At 45.3% G+C, this 23,169-nt stretch overlaps 1 protein-coding gene across 1 annotated transcript in view; it reads right to left on the bottom strand.

The window, feature by feature from the left end:
• Window positions 1–23,169, bottom strand: part of LOC131103521 (collagen alpha-1(XXVII) chain A-like) — a 72,178-nt gene that overhangs the window by 28,837 nt on the left and 20,172 nt on the right. The window contains exons 4-9 of the mRNA XM_058049858.1: window positions 20,412–21,922; window positions 17,803–17,856; window positions 12,089–12,142; window positions 10,865–10,918; window positions 10,731–10,784; window positions 3,332–3,376 (exon numbers count right to left, since the gene is read on the bottom strand). Coding sequence (XP_057905841.1) covers window positions 3,332–3,376; window positions 10,731–10,784; window positions 10,865–10,918; window positions 12,089–12,142; window positions 17,803–17,856; window positions 20,412–21,922 — 1,772 coding nt within the window. The remainder of the gene's footprint in view (window positions 1–3,331; window positions 3,377–10,730; window positions 10,785–10,864; window positions 10,919–12,088; window positions 12,143–17,802; window positions 17,857–20,411; window positions 21,923–23,169) is intronic.

Genomic DNA, 23,169 nt, shown 5'->3' with positions numbered 1-23,169 from the left:
GGAGTGAGGAGCTGCTGTGAAAAGGACCACTGCAATTAACACTGACCATCACGCAGGCCTGCAAGCCGTTGTATCCTACTGCTCCTACTGAGTTGGAGATTGACCAATATGTCTGTGAATATGTCTCAGTACCTCCAAATCAGAGGCCATGGTTCTCAGTCGGAGTCGGTTCTCAGTGCTCCCTCCGAGTTGGGAATGAGGTCCTGCCCCAGGTGGAGGAGTTTAAGTATCTCGGGGTCTTGTTCACGAGTGAGGGAAAGTGGGAGCGTGAGGTCGACAGACGGATCGGTGCAGCCTCGGCAGTAATGCGGTCGCTGTACCGGACCGTCGTGGTGAAAAGAAAAGCTCTCAATTTACCGGTCGATCTATGTTCCCACCCTCACCGATGGTCATGAGCTTTGGGTCATGACCGTAAGAGTGAGATCGCGGATACAGGCGGCTTAAATGAGTTTCCTCACCCTAAGAGATAGGGTGAGGAGCTCAGCCATCCGGGAGGGGCTCAGAGTAGAGCCGCTTCTCCTTCACACCGAGAGGAGTCAGTTGAGGTGGCTCGGGCATCTAGTCCGGATGCCTCCCGGACGCCTCACTGGTGAGGTGTTCCGGGCATGCCCAGCCGGGAAAAGGCCCCGGGGCAGACCTAGGACACGCTGGAGGGATTATGTCTCACAGCTGGCCTGGGAACGCCTTGGTGTCCTCCCGGTGGAGCTGGAGGAGGTGGCCGGGGATCGGGAAGTCTGGGCTTCCCTACTAAGACTGCTGCCCCCGCGACCCGGACCCGGATAAGCGGAGGAAAATGGATGGATGGATGGGTCTGTGAATATTCACATTCAGGAAGGTCTATGCGCTGGAAAGTTCACGTTCTCTCAGAAGATGTTTCGCCTTTCATCTGAGCAGGGTTCATCAGTTCATGTGCAAAGATGAGGTGGGTCAAACACAAGTCAGACTAGGTCCAAGAACTCAGTGATGGATCCAGTGTATTAATCCAGGAAAAGAGGAGGCAAGTCACTCTTTTGTGGTGTCAAATAACGATCGTGGGGCCTCCATAGGGGCAACCATAGTCACCTTTGTTAGCAGTCCAGTTAGATGTAATCATGGTCATGACTCACTTGAAACCGAGTTTGTTTGTTAGAGGCTAAAATGACTGAATCTTTTAGGAAGGGAATGTGGTGTCGCAGACCTCCACCTCTGTTTACAATCGGCTTCTCAACCTGAACAATGATGGCTTCCCTCGCTCTTTCAAACAATCTGTCTTCTCTGACTACCCAGGTAGTCTTCACCAAACCTTTGTCATATTAATGCGTTGCTGATGATGTCATAAAGTTATATTCTAACATCCTCTATACTTCACACTAATATGAATATGATTCCAGCAGTAAACTTTTCCAACAAGATCAAGCCAACTGGGAGTGTGACACACACACACACACACACACACAGGCCACTTGTGTCAGAGTGCAAACGTGTTCATGTATAACTTCCTTTGACACACTCCGGATGTGCTGCCGTGTGGCGTGCTGGCTGTCTTGGATAAATAAATAAAGTCCTTACAGCGGCCAGTTAGGACCCAGCTGACTGGGGTCTTTGGCTCCTTTAATGTGTAAGTTTACATGTCAAAAGTCTAATTATTGCGTTAGCACGACTGACGTCGCACCAAATCAAATTTGTCATAGTTGAGCTAACACACACACGTGGTGGATGGACGCAGAAATGTGACGTGCGAAGCAGGGACACAACAGCCTACATACTGTAGCTTTTACTGCAATCAAGCACGGTTGGACTCTGGAAGGGACTTTGTCATTGTCTCCCCAACATGTCATGGGTCTTCCCAAGGTCTCCTGCCGGTCAGACGCACCCTTAACACCTCCCCAGGGAGGCGTCTGGGAGACGCCTGAGCCATCTGGTCTTGCTCCTCTCAATGTTCCTCCTGAATCTCGGCTTCACACCAGCCACCCAACCAAGGAAACTCATTTTGGTGGCCTGATCTTGTCCTTTTGGTCTGGACCCAAAGATCATGACAATAGGTCAGGGTAGATCAACTGGTAAATTGACAGCATTGTCTTTGGGCTGAGCTCCTTCTTCACAAACAGATGCAGAGTCCGCATCAATGCTGTCGTAATCCATCTTTCCTGGAAGGTACTTGTACTCCCCTACTTGGGGCAGGGTCTCATCCCCGGCCCAGAGACGGCACTCATCTGGGGTAGAACCATGAACTCTGACTTGGAGGTGCTGATTCCCATCCCATCTTGAAAACTGAGCCAATGGGAGCTGAAATTCCCTGCCTGATGATGCCAGCAGGACTACATCATCAACCGCGATTGAACCTAGAAATTCTGCCGATAAACGTTATGAACCGGAGATGGCACTCCACACATTTTCAGGCGAGAATCATAGATTCCGAATCGGAGCAGCTGATTTCCATCTGAACACAGCTCTCTAAAACAGTAAGATGGTACTGCTTGGTGGAAAGAAGGCTAATATTAACGTCTGGTAGCCCTGATACCGGCCTACTGTATGTTACAGTATGACAACAAAGTCATCACAGCAATAACTGGTCATGTGAGTGCCGAGGTTCAATGGTGAGTCAGAGTTAAGCGGCAGCCACAGCGGTGGGAAAGTGGGGGGCGTTTGAAGATGGACGAGGATCAGCAGAGAGAAGCGAAGCATGATGACAAGTTTGGGAACTCCCTGAACCGCTGACGTCTCAGACGGGGCTCGTACTTAAAAGCGTGTGACAGCGAGGAGAATGTTCCACTCTGACTCCCACTGACTAAGGCCTTTCTTCAATACTAACAGTAGCGTGACCCACAAGGCCTGGAAATTGCTTTGGACACAGTACTGGATGCTCCGCTCTCAAAATAGTCCCCTTTTGGCTCCACCAAAACCTCCACAAATCCTCCCATTTGCAAAATGAAGGCTTCATTGAACTGTGTGTTTTTCCACCAGTTGAGTCGGGCGAGTGCAGAGTTTTTGTAAGATAAATGACACCACGGTAAAAGTTCCTACAAAGCAGCTGTGTGATGGCTGGGAGCGTGTCACTGGTGGCCCAGTTGGCTTCTTCATGGTTCTCTTTGTTTGGCATCACTTCCTGATATCCTGGAGAGCATCACTACAGCATTACAGCAATACGGCGCATTGACCAGATGTCTTTCTCGCTCTGCACCATCACAAGATAATCTCATCTGGATGGCTGCTTGGCTCGCGGGCAGCGTGCGAGTACACAAGCACAGTACACAAAAATACGTACTCAGAGGCGTTGATAGATGTGTGCGCATATGGTAACATTTCAGCCTACAGATGATAGGGGAGCTTTGAAACTGAGAAATCAACTCACGGGTTCTCCGGGGAGTCCAGGTGGGCCAGGGTAACCTTTCTGTCCCTAACAAGGAAAAAAAAACACACACAAGAAGAGATGACTGAGACATGGACATTGAACTGAAGCATATACAAGTGAGTGGAAATGTGGCAGATGAAGAACACACACACAGTCAAAACCACCTTGGAAAAAAAGTGACAGTCCTCAATGAGGGGATGATGAGTGAAGTTTTTTTTTTTTTCTTTAATGAAGTGTTCACATTGTCAAAGCAGTTTGGTGCCACATGTAAAAAGTCAACCCACATCTCTCCACAAGGGATCAGAGTTTCCAGTGAGCGGAAAAACCACAACCAGAAGACACTCTCTTGAAGGCGGCTTGTCAGAATGACGGAAATAAAAACATGCCGCTTGATGGACAAATCTGTCCCACTCTTGTCCTGTAGCAGGTGATTATTCTTTTCCCCCACCACGGTGCCGTCAGCACTGGGGGTCACTGCCCCACTTGCCCACAATGCAAGCAGATATACTGTACAATAAATAGAAGAAATACGTCTACAAATCAAAGTGGTTAGCGCGCAGACCTCACAGCTAGGAGACCAGGGTTCAATTCCACCCTCGGCCATCTGTTCATGTTCTCCCCGTGCATGCGTGGGTTTTCTCCGGGTACTCCGGTTTCCTCCCACATTCCAAAAACATGCTAGGTTAATTGACGACTCCAAATTGTCCATAGGTATAAATGTGAGTGTGAATGGTTGTTTGTCTATATGTGCCCTGTGATTGGCTGGCCACCAGTCCAGGGTCGCCCAAAGACAGCTGGGATAGGCTCCAACACCCCCCGCGACCCTCGTGAGGAAAAAGCGGTAGAAAATGAATGAATGAATGAATGAAATCAAAGTGTTTGTTTACAATATTCTGCTAAGGGCTTTGTCGATTAATATGAAGCTTGTTATTGCGATTAATCCAGTAAATCGGTAAGGCACTCGAACAGGGGTGTCCAGCGAGGGTCACATCGTGAAAATGTGAACTGCAGCAAAATGTGTTCTTGACAGACGGATATAAAAACCCGAAGAGCATAAATCTTAAGTGTGTTATGTCATGTTGCTTATACAAAATGCTTTAGTCCTGAGACCCCGCCCCTCTTGTCATTGTGTTCCGTGATCACTCGCTCCCCCATACCAGGCGCTGACACCACCGCCATCCGTCACCCAACGCCGCACTGACACGGTGTCATTAGTCCCGGCTCTGTACATGTCGAGTATTTTCATACTCGTATCGCACATCTGGTGCTCTCAGAGAAGACGCTTGGAGGCACGGCGACGACAAATGAATACGCCGTCAAAGACTGTGTTTTCCAAATGTTGTATAAAAGCCTTATTGGGTGCCTTCTTTGATCGTTTCCACATGTCAAATATCATCTTGATGGAGTCGAGTCTGGCGGATGGGCTTGTTTTATGAGGTGGCAGGTGGAGGAACACGCAAAGACACACGGAACATAAGTGATAATATTATATGACTTACTGAGCAAGTTTATGTCCTGTGGACTCACGCTGCTAATAATAGTTAACCCCGGCTAGACCACCACGGGACCCTTATCTCTGTCATTAGGCGCTCGCTAATGAGACCCACGTTTCCCACCAGTCTGCTTGTGTTTACAAGAAGGCTTGACTTCACAAACATGTGTATCCAATCAGATCACGCCATCACAAAGGCTTCACCCGGTAGCACCCTCTACACTCCAGTTAGCCCCGCTTCAACCCTCTTCTCAAGTCGAGGACTGTCCCATGGCGGATATGAAATACAATACACATGCTAACTTCATTTTGTGGTGCAACAAATGAGCACACACACACACGATATCGCTCTTCAGGATGTGGCCAGGTTGTTGCCCAGAGCAGTCGTCTGGCCGCATGCATGCACGTGTTCAGCAGAAAGCAAGACGTTTGGTCAAACCTCACTTCTTACAATTGTGCTTAACACAGATGAGTGTTGAGTTTTTTTAAGAGAGAAAAAAAACTATTGCGCCGGATGGATGGAAAGTGTAACAGAAGCATGGTGCTATAAAACCGTCTAACATAAAGGCGTATGATTAATAAACCATTGAGCTCTTGTTTATGCTTGAGATGTTATTGTTGACAGAAATTGTCTTTTAAATAGATCTTTATCTATACTTTCTAAAATTGACAATATGATGATTTCCCCGGGCGGCACGGTGGTCTAGGGGTTAGCGCGCAGACCTCACAGCTAGGAGACCAGGGTTCAATTCCACCCTCTGGCATCTCTGTGTGGAGTTTGCATGTTCTCCCCGTGCTTGCGTGGGTTTTCTCCGGGTACTCCGGTTTCCTCCCACATTGCAAAAACATGCTAGGTTAATTGGCTGGCCACCAGTCCAGGGTGTACCCCGCCTCTCGCCCCAAGACAGCTGGGATAGGCTCCAGCACCCCCGCGTCCCTCGTGAGGATAAGCGGTAGAAAATGAATGACACGCAATTTGACCCTTAAATACGTTTGTATGCTCTCCATTTTGTTTTGCAGTTTCAGGTTCAGTCTGTACAGTGCAGAGAAATGAATAAAGATCAGTTTCTGTAGTATTTGAAAAATATTCTGTCCCTTGAGGGGGGGGGCATGACAGAAAATAACTCAAACCAAACCCTGCCCTAAACCCTAACTCTAACCCTAAATATACTGCACAAAACAACTCATATTAGATTGACATTCCTAAACTGCTCAAATTCGTTTGATTGGAAAATAATTACGTTACCAAGTGGGTGCCGCAAGCTTTTCTTCAACAGAGCTCTATCTGCTGGATCTTGTGTGGGGCACTACCGCCTCAAAGGCCCCCAATGATAATGATAATAACAGCAGGATGGCCCATGTAATACCCTCTATAAAGGTTTCTGGAAACATTTCTGTGTAATCCTGCTACCGAGCCAATGAGCCAACATATACTTGGAGGTACTTTAGAGGTAATCAATTAAACAGCCATTGGAAAAACGAACCCAATCCGATCGTTTCCATTTGCTACAGACAATGGCAGATGTAAGAACGCTATATAAACATACCCAAACCACATTTAGCAGAGCAACTGCAGGACAGCAACGATGGATGTGTTGAGTTCAACAGTTTCTGACGGTGGGAACAAGACGCAGTGGAAAAAAAGAGAAAGGTGAGATGCGCGGCTTGTAATGCCTCATTGAGGTTTGGCCCTGCCCGTGTCGCCTCTGTGTGACCCGGGACCAACACACTGAAAAGCCATTCAGCGTCTGCTCGGTAGAACAAATGTTGCACTGAGCAGAACATGCTTGGCTTGTCTGTGTGTGTGTGTGTGTGTGTCTGCGTAGAAAACCAGCAGTGAAATTCCAGAATTCCCGTATCAAAGTGTCAGACTGGAGCTTATTTGTGTGTCTGTGTACATATTTATGTGTCTTGTTTTCCCATTTACACTACCATAACAAGAAAAGGTCATGAGTACTTTTCGGCCGCAACTCTTCCAGTGAACTTCCAAACTAATTAAAGGCAACGGGAAGATACCAAACTGAGACCCATAAGGAGGTTGCGTCCTGTACATCATTTAGAGCAGGATGCAAAGGGGTTAATAAGCACTTTGTGTACAGAAAGGAAGCCTTGCGGTTCATTTAACAAGCTTCCTCCGCAGTCATCATGTCTGATGATCGAGTTGCCATGACAATCGCTTTACGGACGAGAGTGATGTCAATAGGATTCCTAAAGAGCAGCCACAAAAGTGTCTACGGTAGTGGACGGTGTGTGTGTGTGTGTGTGAGGTAATCTGATGCTTGACAATCATTTGTGGCTAATCACAGACGAAGACGAGAACAATCTGGCGTCTCGGACCTACTCATCTGGACTCATTTAGCTGAGACATTGTAAATGTTTTCCACCAGTTGTACAATTTCCATTGTGATTGAGAGCACGAGCGACGGTGTCAGGATTGTGAGAGATATACTGTACACACACACACACACACACACACACGAGTGAAGCAGTCCTAACAAAAGCCACATGTTCAGCATGGGGCCGTCATCCAAGTGGAGTCTGACATGGTTACACGGACAGTAGAGACGCGCTGATGCACTTGTGCAGAATGAGATGCGCACAACTTTAGCTTTCTAATCTATTGCCCCTTTTGGTAAATTGTCAGCATTATGGTTTACATATGGAAAGCAGCGGTAGGCGAAAAAAGACGCTGTTGTAGCATCTCATGGAAAAAACTTGTGGGCAAAATGTGCAAAAGTCCGAGTCCAGAGGGACGACATGTAAGATATTTTTTATTCCAGACAGTGCATGATATGCTGCGTGCTCCCCTACACTCAAAAAATAAACGTTTAGCCTCAACAAAAATAATCAACATCACAGTTTCCATTAGTCTTTCTTAATTATGACAACTTAATTTGAAATTGCTTTGAACCAACAAACAATATTGATTTTCCTCTTCACTCAAAGCTTATTTTAAGTAATGCTTACTGATTAATTGTTGTCATAAGGACAAGTTTTTAAGTTCGTAACTCAAAGAAATATGTTAAGTCAACTGACTTAATCATTTTATTCAAAGTAGTTTAATTTGTTGTCTACTTAATTATAATAACAATGCACACAACTTTTTAAGTAGCAGTAACTTAATATTCATTCATTTTCTACCGCTTTTTCCTCACGAGGGTTGCGGGGGTGCTGGAGCCTATCCCAGCTGTCTTTGGGCGAGAGGCGGGGTACACCCTGGACCGGTCGCCAGCCAATCACAGGGCACATATAGACAAACAACCATTCACACTCACATTCATACCTATGGACAATTTGGAGTGGCCAATTAACCTAGCATGTTTTTGGAATGTGGGAGGAAACCGGAGTACCCGGAGAAAACCCACGCATGCACAGGGAGAACATGCAAACTCCACACAGAGATGGCCGAGGGTGGAATTGAACCCTGGTCTCCTAGCTGTGAGGTACGTGCGCTAACCACTTGACCGACGTGCCGCCGTAACTTAATATATATATACTATAGAAATGTGTGTGTGTGTGTATATTATGTTACCAAGCTAATTTTATTAAGTCATGGCAACCTGAATTTTGTTTTAAGCTTACCAACAATAAAATTTGGGTGTATATGACATTCTAAATTAAGTTCATGTAATAGCCAACATTATTATTTGAACATAACTTAAAAAATAAAGTTTGCAACTTAGAAAGTTTATCTACGTAAATCAATTAATTACATTTCTTTACATTGCATTCATGTATAAAATCAAGTGGTGTCAACAGATACTCTGAATTACTTTTTAGAGTTAGTGGCCTAACGACGTCAGGAAGAGGAAAATCAAGGACACTGCATCCAAAATGGAGTTAAAAGTCAGGTTGGAGGGCTGTGCAACTTGAAACTTGTTCAATCAGGATAGTGCATGATATGCTGCCAATTAATGTTTCAAAGTCATGTGATTGTTGTTAGCAACTGAGGTGTTGTTAAGTGGTTGTTGCTTGTTGTTCAGTGGAAAGTAAATGGTTTATACCACTGATCCTCCATTCCCGTCTCCTTCTGAATCACATCTCCATATTTAGTGACCCTGGATGTGAGTAATATGTCGACTGACAACGGCGACAACAGGACGTGGACGTACCGGCGCCGCTCAGTGCTAATGACACACTAACGTCGGTGCTATCTCCGACCGACTTAAGGCAACACAACACACGCCAGTGGTTTCAACACATCGAAGCCCGGTTCTGACTGCGAGGAATAACACAAGACGTGACAAAGTATTTCCACATCGTGGCCACACTGGACCTCCACTTCCTCAGCACAAGGGACAAATTTAGTGGTTTTTGAAACGGTGACTTTGTCATACCCGTGATACACCTTGAAACCGCTAATTGAAACCGCTATTGATAACGAATATCAACATAAAGGATGTACCCGTATGTCACGTTTGATGACCACATTGCTATGACCACATTGCATGTCAATTTGCAAAGCAGCAAAGGGGGCAAGCGTACAACAATGCTCTCATACACATACAACTCCAACTTTCCTCTCGCACCTCATCTTGGTCGGTACATGTTCCACTACTGTCTACCAGAAGCTCCGCCCTCAGAGTTTTCTGTCTCCTGTGTTTAAGAATGAGTCATGAGACTATCTAAGAGACAATGGTCATGTTGTGTATTAGTCAAGTGAGTATTAGTTATCTTTGTTATGATAACACTCCCCTATTAAATCCTCCCAGTCAGCTATATAAGTCACATATACTCATAAAAATGTGAGTCATTCAAACAATATATCCAAGTCCCTTTAAAGGAAAACTGCACTTTTTGGGAGAATTTTGTCCATCATCCACAATCCAACACGAGGTAGCTAACAATGCACATCATGGGGTTTAACAGAAAGCCCTCATTTACATAAAGTGACCTGCACATTGTTAATGTGGGAGCTGACACAGACTTTTCTGGCGTAGTGACAAGTCATATTTATTTATTTAACGACCCATTACAATACACTCATATGTGACTTTACTCATCTGTACACACCAGTCATTATTTGCACTATGACCCATTGATCATTGCACTAAAATTAATATATCTGCTCCTGCATATGCTCCTGTGCAATACTATGTGTATATTTTGGATATCTTGTATATATCTTGTTAAATTGTCTTTTTCACTCTACTTTATATACTTTTTTTTGTTTTTTAAACTTGACTACGGGCGGCACGGCGGTCTAGTGGTTAGCGCACAGACCTCACAGCTAGGAGACCAGGGTTCAATTCCACCCTCGGCCATCTCTGTGTGGAGTTTGCATGTTCTCCCCGTGCATGTGTGGGTTTTCTCCGGGTACTCCGGTTTCCTCCCACATTCCAAAAACATGCTAGGTTAATTGGTGACTCCAAATTGTCCATAGGTATGAATGTGAGTGTGAATGGTTGTTTGTCTATATGTGCCCTGTGATTGGCTGGCCACCAGTCCAGGGTGTACCCCGCCTCTCGCCCAAAGACAGCTGGGATAGGCTCCAGCACCCCCGCGACCCTCGTGAGGAAAAGCGGTAGAAAATGAATGAATGAATGAATGAAACTTGACTACTGCACTGAAAGGAGAAGCTCTCCAATTTCGTTGTACATCTTGTATAATGACAATAAAGGTCATTCCATTCCAAGTCGCCTTCTCACAGCGTCCCACTCACGGCACCTCGAGAGCTAATGTACGCTACGAAATATATTGACTTATAACCACTATATTTCTGTATGCTAACAGAGGTGTCGCTGCTATATTGTATCATATCATCAACCAAGGACATCGCTAGATGCTCTTTAGCATTTTTTTTTTTTTTTACCCGAGGACTGATGATGAATTTAGTGAATGAAACAAAATGCAGTTTTCCTTTAAGCTTGGTCGGTCTAATGCTTTTGGAGGGGTGTAATTAATTACCTTTCGACCTTCTTGACCAATACGTCCGGCTGGGCCAAGGATCCCTGAGTCTCCCTGGAAGACAAAAATGACAAATACAAGAATGCAAAAAAAAAATGTGGGGGTGGGTGTGGTTTGTGGAGGTGTCGCAGTACCTTTTCTCCTTTAGGGGCTGGCCCAGGTGAGCTACCAGGGTCTCCTTTCCGACCCTAATAGGTGAAAAAAGATGAGAAATACATTTAACTCTCTCATCAGTTCACCAACAGATGTTTTTCTATGAGTTTCACTTAAAGCTGACATTAGATCAGTGATTCTCAATTGGTGGGCTTTTTTCATCTATGATTAATCCTTAAGGTAGCTATTTTGAAAACCCAAAGTTAGCAGTCACTGCCATCACCATGTTGATGTGTCAGTCCTATCTCTTATTGAGCCCGTTTGCCTGTGAGTGTGCGATGCTTATTATTAGCATGAGAGTCATGAGTTATTATTATAACTCTCTTTCTGGTTGTTGCAACGAGAGAGACGAGGAAAACAAACATGCACCCACACGGCAATACATTGAGACCGGCAAAATGAGTTACTTAATTTTCATTCATTATAGTCCCGGACCGAGATCCCAAGATACGTTTTTTTTTCCGGAACGGGAAATCTTTATTGAGAACCTCTGTGCTGAGCTAAAAAACTAACCCAGAATAGAAAACCTAAAGGAATCTGAGATGCTAAAACTCCACAATTAAGGGGTGATTTTGGGTCCTGCAGCCAAACCCGTTGAGAACCAAGACATGAGATGAAAGCCCACAAAGGCACCAGATGTGTACCCGTGGGCACTGTATGCCGTCGCCCTCCAATGCACACTCATGTGTAGCGTCACTGTCAGCGGCTAACAATGACGGGCCCCCAACACTTCAAAGCCACTGTTGGGAAATTTGCACACGCAAGTCGCCCCTTTGGAACCCCCCCCTGCTATTTACAACTCTGTTTCATTTATGAACTTGGGAAAAACAAAAACGAGGGGTGTAAAAGAAACATAGAAACCTTTGTGGATGACGCACACCAAAAGCTTATTAGCTAGCTTGATTGTGTGCAAGGAAAAAACATGAATATATTTAAAATAATTTGTTGGTAAGTAGGGTGCTACTAATGGGCGTCAGTACGTGCAGTCATGAGCTCTCTCTTTTTTTTTTTATCAGTTTTTATATCTTTAGAATGCACAGAAAAGAGAACGGCATGGACGAACACTGACATACGTTTATGTCTTCAGCCTTAGAATAACTACTTGACCACTTTCCAGCTGATGGAGAATAAATGCAACACATCCTTGCAGGGTTGTAACTCACGTCAGGAAGATAACAAGGATCAGGGCAATGGGGGAAAGTTACCTTGAGACCAGGTGGACCAGGTCGGCCGGGGTTTCCATGAGAACCCGGGGGACCCTGCGGAAGAAAAACAACAACCATGATTCAAATACTGCAGACCACCACTTTGGATGGTTGCAGGCTCACTAATGTTAGTGCAAAGAGAAGCAGGGGTCGATGCCGGTGGTGGCGCGGTAGGGGGTTTTGGGGGTTCAGACTGTCTGGAGAACTTCAGCTTTCATGCTATTTAACCTATTTTCCTTTACATTGACTGTGTGTGAGCTGGGTGCTGTGGTATTCAGGATCGGTGCCGTTCGAGGGGGTTGGAGCATATGGAAAAAGGGGCTCCGTGGAGCAGCGCTAACCATATGGATGTGGTTTTCCTGCACCCTGTTGACTCAAACTCCTCAGCCCCTGACACACACTCACACATTTGTCAAGAATCTTAATGAGCAATGCAGATCTCCTCGCTGCAAAACATTTTCAATTCCTTTGCGTGCGTCTGCATCAGCTGTTGTTGTTGTTGTTGTTGTTGAGGAAATGAGCAGACAGGGAAAGAGTAGCAGACCTTCAGAGGTCAGACTAAACAATCCACTTGTCTTTAACTCCACCACAGACTGTTTGACACATCCATGGGGGATTTGACGACACCATTCATCTCCCTGCTCTTCCACTCTGAGGGGCTTTTTTTCCCCATGCCGATCTCTGACCTCACGCCCTGCTCTCCACGTGGTGTGGCATCACCGCACCTCTCACCTTCCCACTGTGTGAGGTTAAGGGTCAGCCAAGTCAGAGAGGGCGGAAAAAGTGCCAAAACTGCTTTAGAGAACCGGCATGGGGTTCACTGAGGTGAGAGGAAACCAGTCTTTTTGTGGTCTGCAGCATTGGATTCTTAAATTATACGGCTAGAGTATCTTTCACTTTATATTTGCTTCAGTTTGCGTACATTTCCTGGTTGGCACATACAGATTGTCATGTTATGCTGAGTCCTAAAATGTCTGCTCGCTTTCTATATGTATAGCAATTTTCCAGAAATTGATTATTTAATAAATGATGGCTGTTTTGAGTTAGATTATGGTCTATTATTAGTCAAAACATATTGAAATACAAGTGATATGAGGCGGCAATAATTACGCATACGCATGTCCGATATGATTCTAACCTTCTAACCCTAAAAAAAGGTATCCTCCTACTCTGTGTGGAAGTGGCTAAACCCGCCCTAACCCTAACCCTGTACCAGGAAGTGGTATTTAGAAAGTCATGCTCTAACTGTGCAAATATTAAATTGACATTGAATACTATATTGCTGTGTGTGATTGTTTGGGGACGCTACACTGGGCCTCTGTCTGTCATCATAACAAAGAGGCGTGGTGTGGACGATTCATTTGATTACTTGGTGAATAGGCTCTAAAATGTGTTTTTAAAGTGACCGGCAAACTTATATTTACTTTTTTGTTGCATGTTTTCACACACTTGCTATTTTCATTCCAGGGATTCTCTCGTTTTAATGATCTTGCCTCCCTACACCCCCTTGGCCGTTTCATTGTCGGTTTGCATGCAGCTGGTGAGCACCCTTTCCAGACTGTGTGTGTGTGTGTGTTTGTGCGTCCAGACAATGTCAGCTAGATGCTGCAGTGCCCAAAATACACTAGCACACACCAAGCATGTTTAAATTACATGCTGTGCTGTGTGGTTTGGGGAGTACACTTGTAGACACAGCCTGGCACGGACGTTGTGTGTGTGTGTGTTTTTTTTTTTTGTATTCGGGGTAGAGCTCTAAATGTCTTGCCTGCAACAGGTGTCTAATTACAGAAGGCGCGGGCAGGGTGCGGTGCACGCGGGTCCGTACCCTGTCTAATAAAAAAAAAAAGCAGAGGCCTCAGTGGCTACGCAGGACGTCACTGTGGTTCCTGCGGTGACAACTCCGCTACGGCCAAATCCTACTGACTTATGTATAGCTCCTTAGGTTTCATGTTATGGCAACAGCATCCCACTAAATATCGACATCATTGCATCTAAACGCCTTGTGTGCTCTTTGTGTGCACGTGGTGCGGGTTAAATTCATTGGAGGATACACACAAAATATTTTACACAAGCTGTAAACACTGTCTGACTTTTAAGCGCTGGCTCGTAAAGCCACTTAATATACAGTCTCCGTCAGAGCCAGAGGGGTGAAATATGATTAAAAGAAAGCCTCATTTCCAAGAGACGCAGGGCAATGAGGTATTAAATATTGACGGTGTGAGTTGGTGTCTAGTGCATTGGTGCGTGTTGCGTTTATTTTCTTTGTTTTATTCACTGGTGGATTGGATTTGGAAATCCGATCGGGGGCGGCACGGCGGTCTAGTGGTTAGCGTGCATACCTCACAGCTAGGAGACCAGGGTTCAATTCCACCCTCGGCCATCTCTGTGTGGAGTTTGCATGTTCTCCCCGTGCATGCGTGGGTTTTCTCCGGGTACTCCGGTTTCCTCCCACATTCCAAAAACATGCTAGGTTAATTGGCCACTCCAAATTGTCCATAGGTATGAATGTGAGTGTGAATGGTTGTTTGTCTATATGTGCCCTGTGATTGGCTGGCGACTGGTCTAGGGTGTACCCCGCCTCTCACCAGCACCCCCCGCAACCCTCGCAAGGAAAAAGCGGTAGAAAATGAATGAATGAAATCCGATCAGGGCTTACTAACTAAACTGCACTGCTGAATGGAAGCTTTGGGTCGGAAACAACATTAAAATGTATATTTTAGTCATATCTTTGAATGCCTAGAACAGATTAATTGTATTTACATTATTTCCTATAGGAAAAATGGCCTCAGTTGTCAAATATACCAACAAAAATAGCTCATACGAGTTCATTTTTTGGCAGTACAATGCTATAGCTATTGATCTAAAACTTATGTGATTGTGGTTATTATCAAGAAAAGCATGGAAGTTAACTATTTAAGCTATATGAGCTATTTTTGTTATCGTCATTACACCAAACAAATGTACCTTTAGTTTTACCAGGCATTAAAATGGATCAATAAACAGAAAAAATTTTATCCATGACTGTGCAATATGCCGAGAAACAGAGTCAACAAACCACCGTTTTAAAGTACAAACAAAAGGGGTCAGTATTCGTTCGTGTCCTCTCGCACCTTCCTCCCACCGCCATCGTCACACGCCCTCAAACGGACGCAGAGGAGCTCAGACGGACGTGCCGCCAATAACCCGCTCCCACTCGGCGCGTCTGTGAAGACAGCGGTCGCCAGGGTTACGGCGTCTCACACTCATGTGTGGGGGGGATCAGGGGTCAAGGTTCACGGGTGTTGCCTGGCGGGCTCAATGGTGCTCTGTGTGTCATCATACAGCCTTCCCGTAATCCAAGGCCACGGAAGGTTATGCACAAAAAAAAACTGAATGGAGTAAAGCCTGAAAGTAACTTTCTCTGAGGGAGAAAGTATGAGGCTGCAGAATTTGTAGTTAAATGTCTAATATATCAGATTGAAAGTACATCCTGTCAGCCTGTGCAGGTGTACATGGAACTGCACCTATAGCGCCTAAACCAGATAAACGTGCATGCGTGTTCAGTCAGACATCGACCCCGGGAAGCAGCTTCACCAGCAGTGACTTTACATGCTCTTTAATTCCTCATCGACGAGTCACGTTGTCATTGTTTGTGCCTCTGCTCGACTTGACAAAGACCATGTCTAAGCCACCAGGCCATTAGTTGATAAATGAGGACTGGAGGCTTTACCAAATTCCAAGGATATAAATAAACAGCCAGGCTCCAAACAAAGCTGGAGGAATCAGTGGCACAATAGCAAAGAATATAAAAGCTCCACCTCGGTATTGGACTCAGTGTCCCACATTTTTATTTGAAGTAGAATCACAAGAAATCCAGCCAATGCTAGAAACGGGATGGGAGGTACTGCATAGGTTTAAATAGCTTTAATGAGTGGGGCCAGACAAAGACCCCCTTATACAGCTACAGAGGTGGGGGGGAAACGTTGGCTGAGGAACCTCACTGACAGATAAATAAACAAATGCACACAAAAAGAGAAGCGAAGCACGCAACAATGGACGTACCTAGTAATGGCTGATCTATTTGGTGCTATGATGGAGATTTTAATTCTATATGTTATGTAGTGACCTGCAAAACCCACAACACCAACGTCATCGTCAAGGTATGAAGCAAACACGGCTGAAAGTGAAAAGGAGGAGCTGGTGAAATAGACAGGTGCAATAACCATCGTTTGGACTTTTGGTTGGTATTCAAACTGGCCGACCGTCAGTAGAAAACAATCATTTGTTTATCGCGGTTAATGACTTCCAAAACAGGCTGTGAAAAGGGGCAATTTAAGTCAGAAATAAATAACACTGGTATGAGAATACGTTGCTATAAATATGTTCCAGTGCTAAGGGAGCTAAGTTGGGGGTGGACAGGACAAGACATCGGGCTTCAGATTTGAGTTTTAGTTTGATGAAACACTAACACACGTTGGATATTATTGTGAGATAAATCAAATCAAAGCTGCGAGTCTGGTGCTTGTGTGTCTCAGCAAACGTCACAGTAACATGACCAGAGTAGAAAACGGAAAACAATGAGATATTAGCTTACATTATATTACCTTAACGCTGCATGAAGTCAGCCACGGCACGTCGGAAAAACAGTTCTCCTCTCGTTCCGTGTGAAAGTGGTAGGTATTTGGCTTCTTAAGCTTAGAAGCTATAATTTCTTACATCAGGCTTCAGATTTGAGTTTTTGTTTGATGCAACACTAACACATGTTAGATATTATTGTGAGATAAATCAAAGCCGCAAGTCTGGTGCTTGTGTGTCTCAGCAAACGTCACAGTAACATGACTGACACCTAGTGACCAGAGTAGAAAACGGAAAACAATGAGACATTAGCTTACATTAAATTACCTTAACGCTGCATGAAGTCAGCCACGGCATGTCGGAAAAACAGTTCTCCTCTCGTTCCGTGTGGAAGTGGTAGGTATTTGACTTCTTAAGCTTAGAAGCTATAATTTCTTTCTTTTTGGTGTTTTTAGGGCCTATTTAACCTGTAAAATGTACACTGCAAACAATATGTTGTCACATTTATCGTTATCACAAGAGGCTGAACATGGATTTTAAACTGAACCAAAACCTCACCAGAGTTTCTTTGGAGGCCGATTTGATCTGCAGAATTACTGTGTGATTTTTAACTTTCTAAAATGTGATTTGGCCCCCCAAAAGTGTAGAACGGCTGCGGCAGGCGCTGAGGCAGCAGAGGAAAGTCCAGTGGAGCCATGTGTTCCCTGTCTGTTTACAGTGCTTTTATTAGGCATCCTGTGGCACAGGCAGCCTTTTGAAAGGCCGCCTTTATAGGGGCTTTCCTGTTTATGCTTTGGGGTGGGAGGTCACCACTCACAGCCCCGTGCTGAATATGGTCAATGCGCCCGCATAGGAAAACCTTGTATGCGTGTGACTGTGTGGGAGTGTGTCAGCTTTGTGGAGATTTTAGCTTTACCGGGTTATTATTGTAACTCCACCGAACAATCGGGGAATTTAACTTGGGGGGGTTGGAACTTACTGACAGAGCCTCCAGTGTTATCACTTTTGTGTCAGTGTTGGCATCTTCAGTCAACATGCAGGAGCAAGTAAACACACACAGACACACACACACACACACACATGACCACAAAGAGCATTCAAATATAACAGACACAAATCCATAGGAGGCATGTCATAGCTGGAGGTGTTTGACAACTCACCCGAGGACCCCTCTTGCCTGGCAGGCCTGGCTTCCCTGGAGGTCCTTGAAGTCCCTGGAGCAAAGAAAATATCCAGTCAGTGTTGCCTTTTTGACTGGCACTGTACACACACACACACACACACACACATTCATTGAAAAGCATTAGGTCACTGAGACCTTTCTGCTTTTCCACACAGAACATCCAGAAGGTGTCCATACAGTGGTGACACCTTTTCACCCAGAGGTAATTCCAACAGCAGGTGATGAGAGCTGAGGTTTATCCACCAGGAAAATGGGAGCCACTGGGCCAGGAAATAGTAGAAATAACAGCTCACTTCCTGTGCCGCTGAATGCCTCTGTGTTCCTTTATCGCGCTCAAATGTTTTCTTTTAATCAAAATAGAGGAAATGTCAAGAAAAACAAGCGATGGCTGAGGCCTGTAAGGAGCTCTCAATGCCAGCTTGTTTTGGGAGCTCAGTGTACATAGCAAAATCCGTTTCTCCCCCCGGGGTAATTAAAAGTGACAAGAACATTAACTAATGAACAATCAAGCACATTCATGGATGTGTGAGACCTCCTAAACAATGCCAGCCACTCACTGAAATCAGAACTTCTTCCTATGTTTGGAATTTCCACTTCCTTTCATTGCAAGGCTTTCTAATTGGGCCCCTCCTCCAATCTCTCGTCCACATTGACCTCCTGGCTCGAGACCACCCCTATTAGTACAGGTGGTGTGATCTTTAGGTGGGCTGAGGACCTGTCAACATCAACACGTGTCCTTGTCCGGTTTCACGCTTCTGGCTCTCCATCCGTCCGTTTCATCGTTAGCAAAGTACAAAGTCTTTAGTGGTACAGTAAACCTCGGATATATCGGATTCAATTGTTCCCACTGGTTTTGTCTGATATAAGCGAAATCTGTTATATGCGTATACCGGAAAATGTCAGTTTTACGCATATATCGGATTTATATCCGGTATATGCGTAAATCGGATTTTATCCGTTATAAAAAGGCACTTCCTTGACTATGTTTCCAATGTACCTGGACTGGGCAATGAAAAGAGACGTAAGGTAATGAGAATTTAACTTTATTGGACTCTGAGCATAACAAATTGTTAATTAAGCTAGGCCCTGTTACGCCCGTCAGGCCTACGTTATTTCCAATAGTGAGGTTAAGAGCTCATTCACTGCTGTGCTAGTATTATTGACGTCACTCACTTTTATATTTGTCCTAAATCTGGAGCCAGGAGAAAGACAATAGCCAGTGACATCAACAAGATTAGCATAACGATGCGGCCATCCGATATATGCGAGGGAAATTTAATGGAAATGCATTGGAACGGGACTGGAGATTTTGTCCGAAATAGGCGAAATCCGTTATAAAAAATCCGATATATGCAATGAATTTTTATTGGAAATGCATTACAGAAAAATCGGTTCTTTTTTATCTGTCCGTTGTGAGCGAATTTCCGATATATCCGAGTCCGATATATGCGAGGTTTACTGTAGCAGTCTGAAAGTCCGTTAATCACATGGACTGATGTGGTATTTAAAACAAGAAGCATTGGGGATAAATAAGACTCCAGGTGATATTAGAACTATTGTTTCTCAACAATAAATATTTAAATACAACAGAAAAAGAAATGCCGCAGTGACAAGGACAACAACATCTACCAAACTGATGTATTCATCGTTGGTTTACATGGTAACTGTGCTTGAAAACATGTGAAAGCGCGTCTAAGAAGACGCACTATGTAACACTTAAATCCTTCAAATACCAAACAATCCAATATGATTTTCGCCCAGAACTGCAACATAACAAACTGTATCCCCAACACTGCACAACTCCTCCATTGTGACTGCAGGTACAGTCTTCTAAATGACACGTCACGTCAAGCATTGTGGGCATCGCTACATGGATGAATCATACCACAATCTGTAATCTTGGCCAGCAAATAACAGGCCACAGCAAATATATAAGCACCATCTTGTGTGAGTTGATGACAAAGGGAGCTTAAGATATAAACATGACATGCAACCAAAACAACTTCTTTGTCACGACTTTGCCAGTAACAAGGACCTCGGTGTTCAGGCTCGATGGAAATGAGTACTCACGCACTGAAATCTACGCTAAAGGTGTAAATGCATCTGTCTGCCTTGGTATTTATGCTCCAAGTGATATAGGACTTGACTTGCCTTTCCTGCTGAATGATTGTGTTTACTGACTGACTTGACCTCTGACCTGGCTTTGAAGGAGGGCCATGCGACCTCCACTCGCACGGTATGACAGAGGAATCTGGTGCAAAGATGGCAAGGCGTCAGACCTGACACGTCACGCCCAAACCTAAAGGCCTCAGAAGACACAGAAGGAGCAAACCAGGGACAGGATTTCTAACCTGTGTGGGAAAGGACGCAGAACTATATTAACCTTCAGAGCCTATCTTTGCGGTCTAGACAGACCAGAATGGACTGTGAGGTCCACCACTTAAACTAAACCATACAACCCCAACATCAAATCAGTCACGTTGCATGAATTTTGCCTGTCACTAATACGCGTAATACGTTTCACAAAGAATTCTCAATATAGTAAGTCGTCCACAGTCTTTCTTTACGCTTTCACCAGCTTCTTACCGAAGGGCCTGGTTCTCCTTTTTCTCCTCCAGGGCCAGCAAGCAGGGAGAACTGAGTCGGTGCCACTTCCCAGCTCTGGAAGCCGTCTGTGGCAGGTGATGTTACAAGATGATACGAAGGTCTGGTAGGCCGTGGGGTAACCGGGGCCTTGGTGGTTTTGGCTTGCTTGGTGGGCTTGGTGACCTGTTTGGGGTTTGGCTTGGCGGTTTTAGCAGTAGTCTTGGAGATGGTTGCTTTTGAGGGGTTCACTTTGGATACCGCTGGTTTAGACTGGGGTGCTTTGACAGGGTTTGACTTGGGTTTGGTAAGAGTGGCTTTGGATGGTGGAACTTTGGGCTTGGCGGGCGTTTTCTTGGCTGCGGTCGGTTGTGGTTTCTTTAGAGGTGGATTTTGATCTGATAAAACATTGTCTGTTTTTTTCTTGGGAAATTTGGGGCGAGCGGTGACTGGGAAAGTAGGTTTCTTCTTCTTTTCCGTTACTGCAATGTTCTTTTTGTCACCGCTTTGCGGAGTAGGCTTTTGGGAAGTAACTTTGGATGATGTCGGACTTGTCATTTTAGAGGTGGATGGTCTAGTAGCGGGTGGTTGGGTTGGGAGTACTGTGGTTCTGAGTGGAGCTGTGACAGTTTCAGTTCTGGCCTTGGTTGGAGGAGAGGGGAGGCCAAGCTGTGCCGTGACCGGCATTACCGTCGCCAGCAAAGGTGTAGGAGCGGTCCCAAGGGTGGGTTTTACTGTTTGGGTGGGGGCTACATATCTGACAGCAGAGGCAGCAGCCGCAACACTCCGAGCAAGATTTGGTGCAGCAGCCTTCTTGGCTGTTTCCCGGCCACCATGTTTAGGCGCAGCTGCAGATGATGCGTTGGCTGGTTGTGGTAAGATAGGCAGCAAGGGTGGAAGGTTAGGCCTGTATGTGTCGGCTTCCCTGCACTGTTTCTTAATGTACTTGCAGTAGTTATGAGCTGCCTGGGCAGAAGGGATCAGGTCAAACTGGCAGATGGCTCCTTCAAAGTGCACTGAAGCTTGATGTTGGCTCGACCGCCCCAGCAGGAAGGAGTCCTGGCGCTCCGGGGCCGGTCCCTCCTCACTGTCCCACCCAAAGTCCGCATGAACACTCTGCTCTCCGCAGGAGGCATATAGAATCACTCTCTGTCCATTAATTCCCAACGCCAGCTGGTGCCACTGGCCATCATGGGGTTCGTAGGGCAGCGCCACCGAAGTGTTTGGTCCCGTGTGGAGGACTAGACTGCCCGGAACAAGCTGCAAGCCCAGAAGAAGCTTCTTCTTCTCTGACAGCAGGGTGAAGAGGAAGGCACTGTTGACCCGGTGTGAGCTCACACTCAGAATCAGTGCTGCGTTGGTCCAGAATGTCGGCGGGAAGATGGAGTGCAGTGGACCTTCAATGTGTGCCTGCTGGTTGAGGATGATCCCAGATCTGAACGGAATGACCCCAGCTGGTACGGAGCGCAACGCCTTGTCTCCCTTAAGCCCCAACTTTTGGAGGATGTCCACATCTGCGTCAAAGAGAAATGGGTGTTAGAGGCACACTTTAACAAGAGGTTGATGTATTTATCATGTGTTTTTTTTAAATAATTTCATTTTAACTTGCACCTAACTCCCCCAAGTCAAATTAAAAGAATAGGACATGCCCTTACAGATGTCCAAACTCTGGTCTGGAAACACCTTGAGAGGCGCTGGGATTACTGTAGCTGGCTAAAGTTGCCAATGAGAGCAAAGTCTGGGCTTGCTCCCATGACCTGAACTCGTATAAGCGGTAGATTGATGAACAACAAGCCAAACATACCGTAAAACGGGGTTACAAGGGACGGCGGGGTAATAAGGGACAATTTTAGGGGTAATAAGGGACAATTTTCAGGAAAATGTTTTAAATGTAATTCTGCCTTTTCATGTTAAACAGGAAGCTGCTTTGTGGGGTTTTTTTTCTCAAAGAAGCATATATTCTTGAACAAATGGTTCAAAAAATATTTTCCCGAAAATTGTCCCTTATTACCCCACCGTCCCTTATAACAACATTTTACGGTACAGTCTATAATAAACATAATCTACATGGTCTCATACACGGCAGGTACATTCAGGCAAGGAAGAAAAGCTGTCCAGAAATTGAACCTTAACTGTAGCATTCATTCATTCATTCATTTTCTACCGCTTTTTTTCCTCACGGGGGGGGGGGGTCACGGGGGTGCTGGAGCCTATCCCAGCTGTCTTTGGGCGAGAGGCGGGGTCTGGCGGGGTCTGGACTGGTCGCCAGCCAATCACAGGGCACATATAGACAAACAACCATTCACACTCACATTCATACCTATGGACAATTTGGAGTCTCCAATTAACCTAGCATGTTTTTGGAATGTGGGAGGAAACGGGAGTACCCGGAGAAAACCCACGAGAACATGCAAACTCCACACAGAGATGGCCGAGGGTTTGGAATTGAACCCTGGTCTCCTAGGTGTGAGGTCTGCGCGCTAACCACTAGACCGCCGTGCCGCCCTTAACTGTAGCAATTCAACAAAAATATTGTCAGACAGAAATAAACTTGCTAGTCTGAGGTCACAAAAATTGCTTGTGCGGACACAAGCAATTTCTACTGTCTACTGCAACTCCAAGCCAAACTAAATGACTAGAGAAAAAAAAAAAAAGCAATGATTGAATTTTTTTCATGATGGCCCTTTTAATGCCCACTGCACATACTTGCAAATCTCTTCCCTCATTGGGGGATTTAACGGGTTTAACTAAATGTATGGGC

Source organism: Doryrhamphus excisus, chromosome 2 (assembly GCF_030265055.1).
Source record: "Doryrhamphus excisus isolate RoL2022-K1 chromosome 2, RoL_Dexc_1.0, whole genome shotgun sequence".
NCBI lineage: Eukaryota > Metazoa > Chordata > Actinopteri > Syngnathiformes > Syngnathidae > Doryrhamphus > Doryrhamphus excisus.
The sequence above is the reverse complement of the archived record's forward strand: the minus strand, read 5'-3'. Positions and strand labels throughout refer to the sequence as shown.